The sequence below is a fragment of the Urocitellus parryii genome, chromosome 8 (genome assembly GCF_045843805.1).
Source record: "Urocitellus parryii isolate mUroPar1 chromosome 8, mUroPar1.hap1, whole genome shotgun sequence".
Classification (NCBI taxonomy): Eukaryota; Metazoa; Chordata; class Mammalia; order Rodentia; family Sciuridae; genus Urocitellus; species Urocitellus parryii.
Genome location: NC_135538.1, coordinates 105,905,679 through 105,922,881, shown reverse-complemented (window position 1 = coordinate 105,922,881; position 17,203 = coordinate 105,905,679). Strand labels below are relative to the sequence as shown.

General features: G+C 38.4%; 1 protein-coding gene across 7 annotated transcripts in view; it reads left to right on the top strand.

The window, feature by feature from the left end:
* The window catches only part of Runx2 (RUNX family transcription factor 2), a 212,050-nt gene extending 195,365 nt beyond the window's left edge, over positions 1-16,685 (top strand). For 4 of the 7 annotated variants that reach the window (XM_026394443.2, XM_026394449.1, XM_026394450.1 and 1 more), the window contains one exon: positions 16,207-16,685. In XM_026394443.2, the coding sequence (XP_026250228.1) occupies positions 16,207-16,685 (479 nt within the window). Of the gene's footprint in view, positions 1-14,573; positions 14,640-16,206 lie in introns of all 7 variants that reach the window. The other 3 variants (XM_026394442.2, XM_026394447.1, XM_026394446.1) reach the window with 1 other exon arrangement.
* Positions 16,686-17,203: the final 518 nt, after the last annotated feature.

The window sequence follows — 17,203 nt, the reverse complement described above, 5'->3', positions numbered from 1 at the left end:
TTCCTGCTGAGCTTGGTCGCATTTCCTCTTCTGCTTGTAATCCCAAAACACAGAGGTGTGTGTATTGAAAATCACTAGAGCCATTTGTTTGTTGGTTTATTTTAAAAGAATGGGGAACAGTAGAGTCAGGACCTAGAAAGCACATTTCCCAGTGCACTAAGCTACTGAAACTGTACTTGATGGCTTTATTTTGAGTTTTGGAATTTCAAAGGACCCAGAAGAAGATGCCATTCAAAGGGAATCCATGTAGGAAATAAAGAATAATTCTAAGAGCTCTGATAACTTTATAGGTTGAAACTGGATGACAGATCTGCTGTTTCTTTTGCTGACAGATGTACTTTTCAACCTTTCTGTGGCCTTTTTATTTAGAAGGGTACAGTAAAAGAGAATCTAAGTTAAAAAAAAAATCACTGTAAGGAGAGTGCAAAGCCAGACTGACAAATAGCAAATAATGAGCCACTGGATAAAAAATTGTCTAGTAATTTTTAAAAGAAATAAGCTGTAAAGAGAGGGTGATCTACTAGAAAGATGGGTGTTTTCTCCCCATGAGCCAGAGGGTCTGAATCCTATTGTTACAGATGTATTATAATTAAATTGCCTCATCTGAAGATGAGAGGCTAGGCTTGCTCATCCTCACAGTCCTTTCCAGTTATGGCTTTTTACTGATCTTTTAAACTACATTATTGAAAATCATCTCAAAAATGGGTTAGAGAGATAGGTAACTAAATACATAGTTAAGAAACTTAAAGCTAGAAAACTGAAGATACGATTATATTTCAGCTCTTTGTAGTTTCCGAAGCTGGTATTGGTTTTGGCTTCATAGAACCACAGCTTATGCCATGGGTCCCTAATGGATGCTAATCTGCATCTTTTGCTCTTCTTTACTATGCTTCCTGGTAACTAAAAAACTATTTCATCAAAGTGAACCCCACCTGAGAGTCTTCCTACAAATACTTTAATAAAGTTAAATTTCAAACCGCATATTATAGAACTTCTCATTGAAAATTTGAAAAAATATTCCTGAAGGTTTCTAGAAGTCAAACAGAACCTGTTTGGGTTATGTAGAAAGTGAAATAGAGCCATTCACATTGAATGAAAATGCTTAAGTTACCAAAAAATGTGGCAGACAAGGAGACTTTAAAAAAATATAATAATGAGGTTATCACTGAGAGAAACAGGGAAAGAATAAAAAGATAAAAATACAGTCTCTGTGTTAGGATTGTTGAGTTCCCACAGCACCACATTGCATGTGAAGAGGCCCATGGCCCAGCACAGTTAACTGACAAGTATACTCTGCTAGCCTGTCAAGATGCTGTCTTTAAAGGCACCGGCCCAGAGGCAGTGTTAGCCAGGAGACCGAGCCTTGGACAGGTGCAAAGAACATGAAGAAAAAAATAAGGACTCCAGCAGGAAGGAGGAGGAGGCATTTTCAGAAGCATCTTCTGCGGTAGTTCAGGAACTCCAGAGAGTAAGGAAATTAAAAAGACCCAGGACACTCACATCATCTGAAATAGTAGCTTTTCTGAAGGCAGAAATTACTTAAGGCTTAGAGATGAAGTATACCATATTAGAACCTAAGACAACTTAAGTGCAGAGAAAAATGGGAATAATCACACCAACCAAGTCTAAAGTTGAAAAAAAAAAATGGTTCCAGGTCCCTCTGTGAATACCAAAAATCCACAGATGCTCAAGTTCCTTATATAAGAAGATGCAGTATTTGCATATAACCTGTGAACATCCTCCTATGTATTTTAAATCATCTCTAGATTACATATAACACCTAGAACAATGTGACTGCTATGTAACTAATTGTTTTAAATACATAGAAAACACTTTGACAGACATTATCTTATTTAATCACTACAACAACTCATTGGAGTATCACTATCATTATGGTTTGTATTTTGCCAGTAGGAAATTAGGGCTTAGAGACAAAGACTTGTCTTGAGTCACATGTGAAAGAGAGGGAGAATAAAATCCCAACCCCAGGTCTTTGACTCCAAATAATATACTTTTTCCTACTATGCTTTCTATGCTTTATCATAGGAATCTCTACTTCAAAACCAGACTTTTGATACAGAAGCCCAATTGGGTATCATCCAAAGAAGAATTTTATCTCACTATTCTTTAAAAAAAAAACAAACTTTATTTTATTTATTTATTTTTATGTGGTGCTGAGGATCCAACACAGTGCCCCACGCATGCTAAGTGAGCGCTCCATCCCTGAGCCATAACCCCAGCCCAATATTTTACTGTTCTTAAAGGCCACAGCTAGATAACACCAGTAGCTCCTACTGAGTAGCCAGCACACATGCTTGATGCAGGTCAGGGGACTCAAAATAAAGTAAAACTTACCAAATCTCTAACGAGAAATAGTAGTGGAAATAGTCTACCTCCCAATTTTATAAATAGAAACATTTTATTCTAGAAGCTAAAATGTTCATATTAATGGCATATTAAAATTCAAAGTCTGTGTTTTTATATATAAGAAAAAGAAATTTAAGGCTACTTAAATTATACATAACAACATATACTACCCTGTAGGAATTGAAATATTGATATAAAATTATTTATTTTAACTTCAGATAACTTAAATCAATTTGCTTAAAGAATCTAGAACAAAGAATAAAGAAATGGCTCACATTACTCATTGAATGTGTAAATCTCACATTAGTTTTAACCTCCATTTATCTTAATGATAAAAGTTTTCTTAAAAAACTAATGGTGTTTCTATTTTATTTTGGCTTGTGTTACAAAGTTTTGTTAATAATTACATATTTTAATTTTATGGGCAAATATTCTAAAATGTTGAATTGACATTTTGTAACTGGAGAGAAAACCTAGATTTTTTTTTTTTTTCTCATTGGGTATGTAAGTTTATCACCTCATTTTGAAAACTGTAATGCTGTTTTTTAATGAATGGGTCTTCTCTTTTCAGGAATTCTAGTAGAATTTTTGATGATAGTTTTGGAATTCTCAGAGTTGTCTCATTTGTAGCAGAATCAGACTTTTAGATCTGAAAAGCCCATGGAGATAAGTTAGTCAAATTCCCTCCTTTAACTGGATAACATGTTGGTCAGGAAGAAGTAATTCCATCCTCATCATCCTGCTCAGTGGGGGCAGTGTTGGGGCCAGAACCCACATTTCCTACTGTTGGACCAATGCTCTGGAATTATTTTCGCCTGCTACCTTCCTCATAGGCTGCAGATATTCATTTTTCTTTTCTTTTCTCCTTCCTTCCTTCCTTCCTTCCTTCCTTTTTTTTTTTTTTTATTGCTGTACATGGCCATTGTGACCTGAAGGAAAAAAACAAAACAGAACCATCTCACCTGGAACCATCTTTTCCTCCCCTTTTTGCTCCTTTCTTCTTTTTACCCTAAAATTAAGTCCTTCTGAAGAGATTGAGTAGGTTTTGCCTTTCATCTGTAGTAGCACCATCTCTCTTGATCAGTCACCAGCTGTATTGGACCACATCTGGAGTGGTCTCAGTGAACATTATTCTCAGACTGAAAAAAATAGGACTTGGATTTTGTCCTTGGAAGGCGGAGAACTTCACTGTTTGAGGAGCTACTACTGGAGTGCTGTGTGTTTGTCCCTTGTCCCACAGCTCACTGAGCAGACCTTACTTACTCTCTCACCAACCTCCCCACCACCTCCCCGAGTTTTTTTTTTTTTTTTTTTTTTGGTCATCAAAACAAGTAGCTCCTCTCAGATACCTTAATACATAATTAGGTGTGTCTGTTTACACTTGGGAGACAGAAGGCTTCACGTCCCAGAGAAATACAAGGAGTCTGGGAGTACCACAAACAGATGTTGAAAATGTCCATTTGTGGCAAGTTTATTGCTATAGCACCAGGAATAAACATTGAGATGAAACCCCTCTGGAGGGGTGTGTGTGTGTATGTATCAGGAAGAGTGTTATCTAGCAGAGGAGAAAGTGAAAGGAGGTCTCGATCCTCCCCCCTCATTTCCTGTAGTATTTGTTTATCTCCTAAAACAAGAAAAATTTCACTATTTGAATTTGGCTGTTTGAAGGCTTTTGCCAAATGCTTAACAATCTGTAGGGTTTGATTTCTCTCTCTCAAAAAAAAAAAAAAACACTCTGAGAACAAGGCTGTATGTAACTAAGATGTGTTTGTTTTTATTTAAATCACTCAGAAGAGAAATCATCTCTTGTCCATTGTTAAAAGAGAGGTTTCAATCAAAGGAAAATTCTACATATTCTAAAATATACAAACAGCTCTTTGAAATTGATGCCAAATCAAACTCTAAAAGGGACGTTTTTCTTGCAGAAGTTTTGAGTTAATTCCGTGTGCAGGGCTTGAGTGGAAAGACTCTGAGACTGTCAGAGGAACGAGTTACTGCAACACCACATTTGGATTTGGAAGTTACATAAGGAGCATTGTCTCAGTGTAATGCAGAGACTTTTGTACTGGTTTTAGACTAAATCCTAGCAACAAGGAAAAATAAATTCTTTTCAAAGTAAGTCAGTTTTAAATAGAAGGTAATAGTTTGGTCTCTGATGTCACTGGATCCAAATATCTAATGTGAGAAAGCATACTAGCTATCACTTTAAAAATAAATAGTTGAAATGTCCCTAATTTTTAAAGGTACATTGTTGTTTCCATTATTAGGAATTCTGTTTGGTTGAAAAGTAGTACATGCTAGTGAAGGAAGTGTAGTGGTAGTGGGAAAGGAGCACAAATGAGAAACCTAAATAGTTCACTTTGGTTCTGCCACTAAACTAGCTCTGTCCTTGAGATGGGCTTTTTTTTTTTTTTGACTAAGCTTTATTATCAGCTGTTACCTATTGTTCCTTCTTTACAGATTCTTTGTGAAGATTGGCCAGATGTATAAAACAGTGAAAAAGTAATGTGCAAATTTGAGATGTTATATTTACTTACTATTTTTGAGAGTCAGTCTTGAATGTGAGAACTTATCATTTACTGGGACTGAAAGGAGTCAGAGAAAGGTTCAATGGGTCGAACAAGAGGGCAAGCCAGGACACAGGCTAGAATAAGAGATGCACTGGGTTCAGATACCCAGATGTATAGTAGGTCAAGAATGGCAGTTGAAGATGTACCAGTAGAAGTTTGAAGGTACTCACAAACTACATTTGGAGCAAGAATTGAGGTCAGATTTGGTTTTGGCATCATTTAAAAAATATTTTTATATGTTTTTTTAATATGAGAGGGTCTATAACACATTTATTAGAATTAAGTAGGACAAAGGTTCCTATTCCTAAGAAATTTAAAAGTCAGTGGAGGCAGGTGATAAGGTGCCTACAGGAGAGATACCAATGAAGAACTAAGTAACTCCAGAAGGAGAGATTGCTGTGGTGGTGTGGTGGGGGAGGTGGGCAGGTAATGCAAGAATGTACAAAGAAGCTCCCAGGAAGAAGGGGATTGTGAAGTAGATTTTTAAAGACTGCTTAGAATTTCAAGAAACTGAGGTAAGGTAGAAAGGAGAATACTAAGGACTGAGAGAATAAGGAAAACTAAGGCAGCAGAGATGGGAAAATGAGAAATGGAAAAGGCCTCAGTTTGACTAGATTGTTAAAGTCAAAAAGAAGTAGAATGAGAGACAAGATTGGAAAGGTAAGTTGGGACAAGATTGTTGGTCCTGCAATGTTTGTGTGTATCTAATGCAGAGATCTAGAAATATAAACATGCCTGAGTACAAAAGCATGACATGAAGTCACAGGCCAGGTAGGCAGCAAAGAACAAGGAAATTCTAAGGAACCAGGAAGTTGAACAAGAAAGGATTCAGGAATCCAGATAAGCCACCTGAGCGGAAGATACAACACAAACAAAAGAGGACCTTGCATATAAGGCAGCCCTCTGTCACAATCAGGAAGCCTCTTATACATTTCCTCCTAGGACAGGAACCAATCCCAGGGCATGACCAGTCCAGGCCTACCTTGGGGAACAGGTAAGTGGAAGCATCTGACCATGGAGGGAGAAAGGACGAAAGGATGAAGATGAGGATCCTGGCAGGATGTGCTTTGAGGCTAATGCCTGTTGTCCTGGGCTCTAGATTAATATGGGCTGTGTTAGGCCTTGGGTGGAGGAGTCTGCTGGAGCTGACTTCTGAGACTTGAATAGCACTGTGGTAATTCAGTTCAGTTTCTGGATCTGGGGCATTGGGCAGTTTAAGCCATAGGCCTTAAGGTCCAGGATGGCACCAGCACTGTTGGTTCCTGCCAGGGTATGAAGCCTTTCCAGTCTATTTTGCTTATTTTGGGGAATTGCATTTGAGAAAATGGTTCACCAACACTGTAAGGTTTTGCATGATTCTTCCTTGTAATCAACTGCCACCTAGAGCTGACTTCTCCTTTCCCAGGGCCTATCTTCTGGATCACTAGTAGATTTGGTTAGACATAGTCTGAGACTGGGCTGATCCTTGATTTATAATGGCTTCTTTATGAAGTGGAGAATTAAAATTCTGAAAACACAGTTCAGGAGTGGCAGAAACTGGCCTTTAAGGTGATTGTTGGCTTTTCTTAGTCTCCTTTTTCTACATTAGCAGCATTTCTTTTCTCAGTATTCTTACAGAAGAGTTTGGTTGAACCTGGAGCTGAGTACATGGGATTATTCAGGAACTTCAGGATTCTGAGTCTCAATTCACATATTTTCTAGCTAGGACTGTATTTTCTGTAATAATAACCTGAGGAATATAAAATGCCATTTGCTTCTGATCACTGAGAACATTAGTAGTAAAAACAGTATCCAAATTCCGGGGCTGGTTAAGCATGGCAAATCAGAGGCAGGCATTAGCCTCCCTATTCTATGTCCCCCCTATCTTAATCCAAAGGGCTGTCATTGATAATTGATCAGGAGCCTTTTCATCATTGCCCTCCATGAGCTATGGGCAGCTGTTAGAATTCTCTTGAAAATGACCTGAATCTATGCACCTTAGAGGAGACTGTAGTAGCAGAGCCCCACAGATCTAGGGCCAGATCCCAGGCCACCATTTACTGTAACTCTGAGGAAATAATTTCATTCCTTTGAGCTTGAGTTTAGTTCCCCACAATGGGGTTGGTGACATTGTGTACCCAATAGAAGGGCTTTGGTGGGGTAAATCTTCTCTGCAGCACTGGGCCATGACAATGGTATCTCAGTTGCTTGGTTAGCCACTCTTTCTTCTTAGTCAATCTTTGCTAACACTACGGGATACTAAGACTATTAAATCACTTATAGGATTCATATGGTTGTGGAAAAGCAAAGACTGGTCTGTTAAGCAATAGTCAGGTCTGGTTCCCAGCTCATCATCAGGCAGCTTCGAGTCAGAGCATTCCTGCACAATGGGTTTCGGCTTGCTACCAAGCTTGAAGGAAATGTGGCTCAGATTTTTCCACTGATGCACCCCAAAGGGCAGAGGAAAACTAAGGGCTCCTTCACTTCTTCACCATGCCTGCTCTCCCCATTCTTCCCCAAGGAGAATACTTTCAAGTTTCTTGTTGTATCTAAAAATTCATTATGAAGTTTATGTTTATCTTAGTTTTAATATAAAAATAATGTTTTAACTTATTCTAATATCAGTTAAATGTCCCCCTCTAGGAACCCTCCCCCATTTGTCCTCTTCTTGTATTTCATGCCTTCCTATCAGCCAGGCTTTGGTGTATAATATATAACATCTCAACCAGTTCATAAATTTCTGTTTTTAATATAGTCCAAGTTACCACTAGCACAGGCTACAGGAAAATACCAGACTGTCCTCTCTGAATTCAGTCTTTTTTGAAAGATTTACTTAGGAACAATTTATCATTCAGTTGCAATTTTTAAAATAATCTTAATTGACCACATATGTTATCAAATAAGAATTGGTCTTGTAGTCTCTGCCTCCCTATCTCTTCCCACCCCCTCATGTGTGCATGCTCACTACATTCTGCCAGAATGTCAGAAAATTAATTATGCCACTCTAGGCAGATAACATCACAGGAAAGCCTCCCCTGATTTAGGAAAAGATTACTAATATTGAGCTGTTACTTCTATGAGGGAAAGTCTATCACTTTTAAACCTGTTTGCCTCTTTTTCCTAGTTCTTCCTCTCTTAATTGTGGCTCCATGTTTTGGTAGCCATAAGTTATTAGTGGTTTTTAATTTTTCTGTAACCGAAATAAAGTCTGAAAGGGTGGATTTGTCCCTTTTTTCCTCCTCTTTTCCTTTTTTTTCCTGGCTAATCGGAGGAACGCAACCACATCTGAAGCCACTTGGCTCATTATGAATTTCATGGAAACTGATTCTCTGAAAGTGTTTCCATATGTGTGTTCCCAATATATCCCATCCTCTCTAAATGGGAGCACAGACGTGTGCATGGGCTGGAAATGGCTTCAGGATGTGACAGAGCAGTCATATGACCGCCACGGCACCGTGGGTGGCCCCTTCTGAAAGACACGGTGTCCTGGGTGCTGGCCTCCTTCCTGCAGCGGATCTGGTTTCAAAGACTATCCACCCTTCCTAGGATTTAAAAAGTTCCTAATCAAGGCCTACCAGGATCTCTTTTTCTTTTTCCCCGTTCTGTCTCCTACCTCCTTCTCCTTTGGCTCCTTCTTTCTGTCTTAGTCTCCCTCCCAATCTGCATACATGTTCACTCGAACAGCTACTGCCTGCCCCCTTTCCCTTTACAAAAAGGAAATATGCTATTCCAGCAATATCTTTAACATTTGGGTGGATTGAAGGCATGGTTTATGTTTCTGAAGATCGCCAGTCTCCCCTCCCTTTCAGTATTAACATACTTTCGCCTTAGAATCAAGCAGTCTTTCAGAATTTGTGAGCATGCAGTGGAAAAGTACAATTCATTACAACACAGAAAACAAATATTTATACTGGATAGTTGAGGGCACTTTTCTCTCTCTTTAAACTATGAAGTTTGCTAGTCATTTCATTACCTTAAAAAATTGATTTCTACTTTCTCAATTTGCTGGTTCCTTCTCCATCAGCATGATCCATTACATTTCTCCCACATATGGCATATTTCCCTAATTATCATCTGATGAAATTAGATTTAATTTAGTGATAAATACTTGATTATTTTTTAGTGTGGAGGGATAAATTAAAGGAATTTCAGAGAACTAATGTAAAAACCCCTGAAGATCTTCATATGGAAAACACAAAGTAATATTTTGCATATAGTTTAAATTTGACTTTTAAGTAATGTTTATATAGCATATCTGCTTATTACATGTTGCCTGCTTGAGACTATGCATATAACTCATCTGTTTAGCAATTTTTTCAAAGTTCTGATCTTTTTCAGTACTAGATTATGTATTAGGGTCTAACAGAGATATTTTGTTCTTAATTTGTTTTTTTTAATTGAAAAATGAAAATATTTACCAAAAACAATGATAATACCTTAAAATAAATGGGGCAGCAAAATTTATATACATAAGTGTCCAAGGTGTGCATGGTAAAAAATGATGCTGATAATTTGTACATCACATTGGAAGTCTTTGTGTAACTGTGAGCTCTGCAGAGAGTGCTTGCTTACATTGGTCTGGCAGAGAGAAGAGAGGCCTCTGAGCAAAGCTACTCTGAGGCTCCTGACTGTGTCACACCATGAGGAAGAGGGGGTCATTCTGAGGAGCAGTGGGACATGATTTTAGCAAATGGGGCAGAGGCTTCTCAATATGCCTCCAGTTGCCTCCCTATTTTTTTGCCTCTTTATTGCAGAGTTGTTTAGTTGTGCTTTTTAAAAGACGGTAAACCAATGCTTGTGTAGGGGATGATATACTCTAGTTTTAAGGTTCTGCCACCTGTGTGACTTTAAGTAGTGATGTGAATGGAAGAATTTCCCATGTCATGGGTATTTTCATGGAATGTAGATCTAAGGAAGCTCAAGGCAGATCCTCTACCCTTTTCCACTGGCATGCTGTGTTAGACTAGTATAGAACACTGGACTTGAGCTGGGAGAAACATGGAAGAGTCTCAAGCTGCCTCTCAGATCCACCATGTCTGCAGGCTTCCTGTTTTAACTATCAAAGTCATCTACGATTCTTTCTTTTTATTGGTGGTGTTGACCCGTATACTTGCTAGGTAGGTACTCTACCACTGAGTTATACTCCCAGCCCATACCTATGATTTTTGATACTCTACCTACTGGCCCTATACACTTGTCTAGAAAGTCAGAGTCAGACATGTGAGAGTTTTAAGTTTTACCTGTTACTTTGCTCACTCCAAATAAATGCATGGCCTTAATGGCAACATTTAACCCAGGATGTGCTAACCTTCTGATAGGCTATGCATCTCCTTAGAGCTCCCAAACCAAGGGCACCTGTTTACTAGGGGCAAACAGCTACTTGTGGGGCCCCTATATGCAGTGTGAAGTCAAGTGATATAGTCATAGACAAGAATAGCTTTGAACCCTGAAAGAGAGCTGTACAGTATTCTTTCAGTATGGAATACATTTTAGGTTTGACATCAGCACTGCTTACTACTTTAAATATATTTCAATATAATTTGTTATTTAATGTGTCAAAAAAGTACTAGCTATTGTACAGTTACTGATCCTTATACTCATTAACTTATTCATTTGTTCATCCTTTCATACACCCACTTTTTCTTCATTTTAAGTTCTTACAATGTGTACTGGGTTCTGAGAGAGATGTGAGAAGAAAAAATAAATCTTTTACCACCTAAAGCTGACTATAGTTGAAAAGTATAAGAAATAACTAATAATTTAATGAAGTAGTAAGGGCCCAAAAGAATGATATAGAAATAAATACTACTGGAAGAGAAGTGAAGAAGGAAGTTACAGAAGAAAGCAGTTGGAAAGGTTCAGCCAAAGTGTTGCAAAAGGGGAAGAAGCTTCTTAGTTACCCGAGAGCAGCTGCTTTGCAAAGATCTTGTATATGTTCCAATAGAAAGGCTGCCATGAGGGGGTTAATAAAACATTCTTGGGTTTTATTTGAGATTTGTTGAAGCAATAACTCCTACAATTTAAAAGGCCCCAATGAAGCTTTGAAGTTAACACCTCATTGCTGAGAAGCATGATGGCTTTTTGCATGAAAGAAATAGGACAGAGGACTGTGAATGTGCCAACATATGTTCAGTTGGGATTCAAAGCCCTTTTCCTTTTTTCTGCCCTGACCTGCCTCTTCAGCTGGGATGTGTAAATTCTGCTGCTTAGAGGGAAAGGTAATATGTTTCTCAGCTGATAGCCCTAAATGGCAAGTACCTCATTGGTTACTCTTCTCAAACTTGGATTTCCTTTTATTTATTTTTTTAATTTTAATTTTAATTTTTTGTGGTGCTGGGGATTGAACCCAGGGCCTTGTGCATGCAAAGCAGGCACTCTATGAACTGAGCTAGTTCCTCAGCCCCTCTCTTTAATTCTTAATCTTTAATCTTTAATTCTTTAATCCTTAATTAAGATCTCCTTTCCCACTTTAAATAAACCATCTATTATTAAATGAGACAATGTATGTTAAAATAAAGGCCTAGAAAAGTCAAGTATTAGCTGTTAGTAGGCTCCGAAGGGGAGACAAAGCAGTATTAGATCTCTGTCCTCAAGAGCTCACTCTTCAGTTGGGAGTTAGACATGACCCAGGGTAATAGCATTAGAAAGCAGTATGTGCAAGATTCAGTGGAGGCTTGCAGGCTGTGAGAATTAAAGAAGTGCAGGGGGTTTCTTTTACTACCTCTTGTTTTGGTTTATCCAGTTTCCACTTTCTCTGAAGACCCTAGGACCCTGATTGGGTTAAGAGAGACTTTTTTTCCTTTTTCTTCATAGACTTTGTGGGGAGGGGCAAGACGTTTTTACTTTTAACATTGATTTTATTTTTATTTGAAATTCATAGGAATTTTATTAACATTTTCCCTATGTATATTAGGCTGTGAAAAATTGCTGCTGCTGCTGTTTTAATGAGCAAGGATCTTGAAGCTCTCTTTATGACAACTCCATTTGTTTGCAAGTTGTCAGGCTGTGGCTAGAGGTGTAGACAACAGCTTTGGAATGAAATGCATCTGTAGGAAGCCAGCAGGTCCTAAGGGGATCAAACCCTTGACCTTGGTCTTATTCACATTATGCTGTGAGCAACCGAACTAATTGCTCACTATTTAGCAGATTAGATCAACAACAAGGCTAGAAAGAGTTGTTAATAGTATCCCCAAAATAGTAATTCTTATTGGGGCAACACTTAGGCATCAGAAGGATCTGGTTAAGTGTTTTTCATTTAGGCAAATATACTTCTAAGTTGGTAGAGAGGCAGGGAGAGAGGAAGAGCAGGAGGGGAGAGAGAGAGGAGTATCTAATACTGCATGTCCTTTGTTGGAAGTCAAGAGTGGTCTATTTAGACATGGTTCTGTGTGGTGATGTTGAGTGAATGGCTCCCCTTCTCTGGATTTCAGCTTCTCTATTTGTCAAATGGGGATTGATTGTAGTTATCTAAGCAGTAAATTATGAGTTTAGACTTTGCCATGAGAATATCTCAACTAGCAGAAGGAGTTCATGGCTAATTTAGGAGTTCTAAGGGCATAGCAGAGTTTTGTTGAAGTCATTTTTATTTATCTAAAAATTCACCTCAGTGTTGAGTTTTCCTTCATATCATATTTACGTTTGTTGTTTAGTGGACTTTTTCTCCAGGGACAGGCACTGTGTTGATAAGGTTTCAGTAACTTCCATCAGACCCTAACCCCCGCAAAATGTAGGTTCATGTTCTTTTGAAACTCTTAGAACCAAAAGATCTGTATTGACTTGGTACCTTTGACTTCTGAGCAGTTTACATGGTTCAGCTTAATGTGCTTAATGTGCTGGACATGGAAGAGGTACATGGATAACAGCAGAAAGAATACATTAGTGTTAAGTCATTCCTTGCTATTTTATTTACTCAGCAGATTTCAGCGAGGAGTTATAAACTGGCTCTGGGGAGCTCTGAGGCTACCACGTACATTACTGGGATAGTTTGGGGGTTGCATTTATGAACTTAGATTGATGTAATAACACTTTTGGAACTCTAGACTTTCATCTTGATGACTCTTTTGTTAAGTCAAATTAACATTTTTCTTTAGTTGATTTAATACACAGTGGGTTTTTTTTTTTTTTTTTAAGCTCAGTTGTCATAATGGGGCTAGTGACACAAGGTATGAATAGTTAGGACAGAGTGTCGAAATAACCAAAGAATGAGATCTCAAGGAAACCATGAGTTTATCTCTAAAACAAGGATTGGAAATACAGATACATACCTACCTACTCAAGGAGAAAGATGTAGTTGTTATTTGCTTTGGCAACAATGATGAAAAATAAACTGAAAACTAGAAAGAGATTTATATTCTTTATTTTTAAGCTTAGGATTCCTCCCACCTCTTTACCATATGTTATTAAGTAAGGAATTACATCATACTACAGCAAATTGCTGATGTTTCTTCATAGAACACTTTGCAGTGTGTTTCAGAAACATTTCTTGGTAACATAAAATGACTAAGCAAATTCCAGGAAATTTTGTCATTTGTAAATTATAAAAATTATTCTGTAATCCCTATAAAGTTCACTTTAGTTCATTTTGTCAAGAAGGGTTAATTCTTAAGATATTACAGTCTAAAATGACTAAAGTGATTGGTCAAATACTGTAAACCTAGCGGAAATTTGTTGCATTGTTTTCTATAAACCATAACCAGAGCTCATTAATTGAAAAATGAATGTCAATTTGTGTTAGCTAGCATCCATAAACCAAGAAGTTTCAGTAGTTCTGGCATGTGATGGGTAATAAAAATATCAGCAGAATGTATCAGGTAAAAATAGAGAGGGTGGGGGTGGTAAATTCAAAAACATATTGGAGTTTACTAGCAGGGCCCCCATAAAGGGTTTTAATGAGGTTTTTGCATCAAAATAAATGAAACTACATGGAATTTTAATTATTACTATAGTATATTTTAAGTACAAATGCTTATGAGAAGCTTTTTTTTAAACATTAACATGTCTATCTGTGTGAACTCTGCTTCTGTGGGGGCAAACATTGACGTTTTAAGTGCAACTGCTTTCCATTTTAAATTGCTTACATAATTCTGTTTTTTCTCATGTGCTCTAAGTATTGAACTTAATGCATGTAGAAGTGACCTGTCTATAACTATTAGCTCTGCTGACTCAAGTTCACCTAGATGCTCTGCAGTGAGAGTCTTCTAAGGAACAGCTGTGCTTCCACTTACTGCTGTAATGTTTAGAATAGTGCATAAACATTGAGGGATATCTCAATCTCATCTGTTAAATCTCATCTGCTCCCATTTCTGATTCTGTCATAATCACTGCTTCCACAGTTCAAAACTCAGAATTTCATTTTGGGGAGGGGTGAGGGAGAAGCAAGTTGAGTAGGGAGGGATTTGTGAAAAGCCTAGAGTAGCTGCCTGGCTGCTTAGGTTTTGACTTGTCATCTTGAAAGCTTTTGCTTCTGGTGTCAGAAGCTGCTCACTTGCTTTTCACCCTTAGTAGATGGGCCTGTGGGTTCTGGGACGGGACTAGTGAGGGTGGGAATCTCTGTCTACTCCTCTCCTGAGGCTGTTGCTCCTCCTCTGTCTTGGAAGTCATGGTCATAGGACATTAGAGCTGGAAGGGAACTTAGAGCTCCTCCCCCTCATTTTACAGATGATGACACTGCCACCTCTGACTTCTGCCTCTGGCCTTCCACTCTCAGTAAGAAGAGCCAGGCAGGTGAGACTTTCAAACAATTGTGGGGCTGGGTAGGGCTGGGCTGGGCTGGGCTGTTTGACTGGTATTGTCTGATTTGTGAGAAAAAGTTTTGTTAACTATATGTTGCTTTTATAAGTCACTTTTTATTATAAATGCACATTGTGATACTTACTACTAGCATTTTATGAAGATTATAAGCAATGTGCATTTTAACAAAAATGAAAAACCCTCAATCAGTATCTTTAAAGATAAATATTAGGATTATTCCTTTAATAGACATTATAATATCCAAGAACAAAGGCAGAATAAAAAATGTGACTGAAGGAATAACCTATTCACTTAAGGTCTTAGAGAATTGCCAAGTATTTTCCCTTTATAGCTAAAAGATAAAAGGAAAAACAAATATATGAGACCTAAATCATTAGAAGATTTTAGAAGGGATCAAAATCTTAAGAACACTGGTGTTATGAAAGGGCTCATCCCAGTTCTGTCAATTCTAGAAAATTATAATTAACTCAATCTTTAGATATCACAACTATGTGTTTTTAGGCATTTCAGAAAACAAATTTCCACATGTGTTCATTTATAACTATGGTTGGGCACCAGAAATAGCTGTTAAAGAGGCATTTTGGTAACGTGAGAAGTTGAAGGACTTCACATTTTAGGAGAAGTGTCATAGCCTGTAGGTCACTGCATCAAATTGACCTAAAGGTAATCCTGTAGGACTTGGTGCCGGGGGGACCTAGTAGTTGGGTGGGGAGGTATTCTGCTCTTAATCTACCTGGGCAATGAGCCTTTTGCAGAAGCTGTTGTATGCTCCTGGCTTAAATCAGGTCCTGTGTCTCCCATGGAGACTTGAAATGCAGTGCTAAGCCTCCCTGTCCTCCCTCCTTACGTACTTTCAAAACCTACTCATCTAGCTTATGACCCTAGGGAGATTTTCTGAGGACTAGACTCTCCCTTTTGCCCCCAGAAAAGCAAGATCGTTTCAGATTACATTGAAAGCTGGTTTGGTTCCACTGTAACTCAGATGAAGATTGTAACAAGATTTTAAATTCTTTTAAGGGTTTGAAGGAAGTGGTAGGAACATGTTAGGGTATCTTTCATGTCCCTTCATTGAAGAAGGAGTCCTGCCAAGAGAACCAATAATAGAACTAATCATTTTAGAATTTCTTTACATTGGGTTAAAAACAAATTTGCTTGACTTAGTAAAAGTTTCACTTCAAATATTTGAAGTGCAAGAAGAAACAAAAAGAGGGAAAAAAGTCAATGAGGATTTGGTCTTAAAATCTGGTGAGTGAACCTATCTAATCAGTGTTGGGTTGGCTTACACATATGACCTAGCACACATTTGGATTTTTGAAGTCCTTTGGGATTCTCTGGGGGTGAAGAGCTTAAGGATCAATGCCGTTAACTATAAAAGTGGAAAAAAGACTGCAAAGTGACTGGTGTGTTTGAAAGTCTTGTTTGTGACTTGCTGTTCCTTTTTGAGAAGGCTAAAGTTTTCTTTTTTTTTTTCTTGTAAAAATTCTATCATTTTAATTGATATTTACAGATTTTTCCCCCCATCTTCTGTTGTAATTTTTAGGTGCTTCAGAACTGGGCCCTTTTTCAGACCCCAGGCAGTTCCCAAGCATTTCATCCCTCACTGAGAGCCGCTTCTCCAACCCACGAATGCACTATCCAGCCACCTTTACTTACACCCCGCCAGTCACCTCAGGCATGTCCCTCGGTATGTCTGCCACCACTCACTACCATACCTACCTGCCACCACCCTACCCCGGCTCTTCCCAAAGCCAGAGTGGACCTTTCCAGACCAGCAGCACTCCATATCTCTACTATGGCACTTCATCAGGATCCTATCAGTTCCCCATGGTGCCGGGGGGAGACCGATCTCCTTCCAGAATGCTTCCGCCATGCACCACCACCTCGAATGGCAGCACGCTATTAAATCCAAATTTGCCTAACCAGAATGATGGTGTTGACGCTGATGGAAGCCACAGCAGTTCCCCAACTGTTTTGAATTCTAGTGGCAGAATGGATGAATCTGTTTGGCGACCATATTGAAATTCCTCAGCAGTGGCCCAGTGACATCTGGGGGGCCACATCCCACATGTGTCAATATATACATATATAAAGAGAGTGCATATATATGTATATCGATTAGCTACAAAGTGCCTATTTTCTAGAAGATTTTTCATTCACTCAGTCATGATCTTGCAACCATAGAGGGTAGATATTATAAAACAGAGGCCCAAGAGAGACAATTATAATTGGTTTTCAGATTGTTTACTACTTAAGATGTATTTTTTACAAAGGAACAATCAAGGAACAGGTATTTTTGTTGTTGTTTGGTCTATTATTATAAATAACCTGTTCATAGGCCAGTTGAGAGAGGTGGACTCCAGACTCAGGAGGAAGAAGAGCAAAGCTGCTTCCTCTCTGTGTTTTAAAACCACACACTTCATGGTTGCAGCTGTGTGTGGACCAGTGTATCGGCAGGCCAGCTTACAAAGCCAGTCTTGGTGCACATTAAGGGACAAGAGATAGATGGATGCTTCCCTTACGGTACCATCCATTCAGAG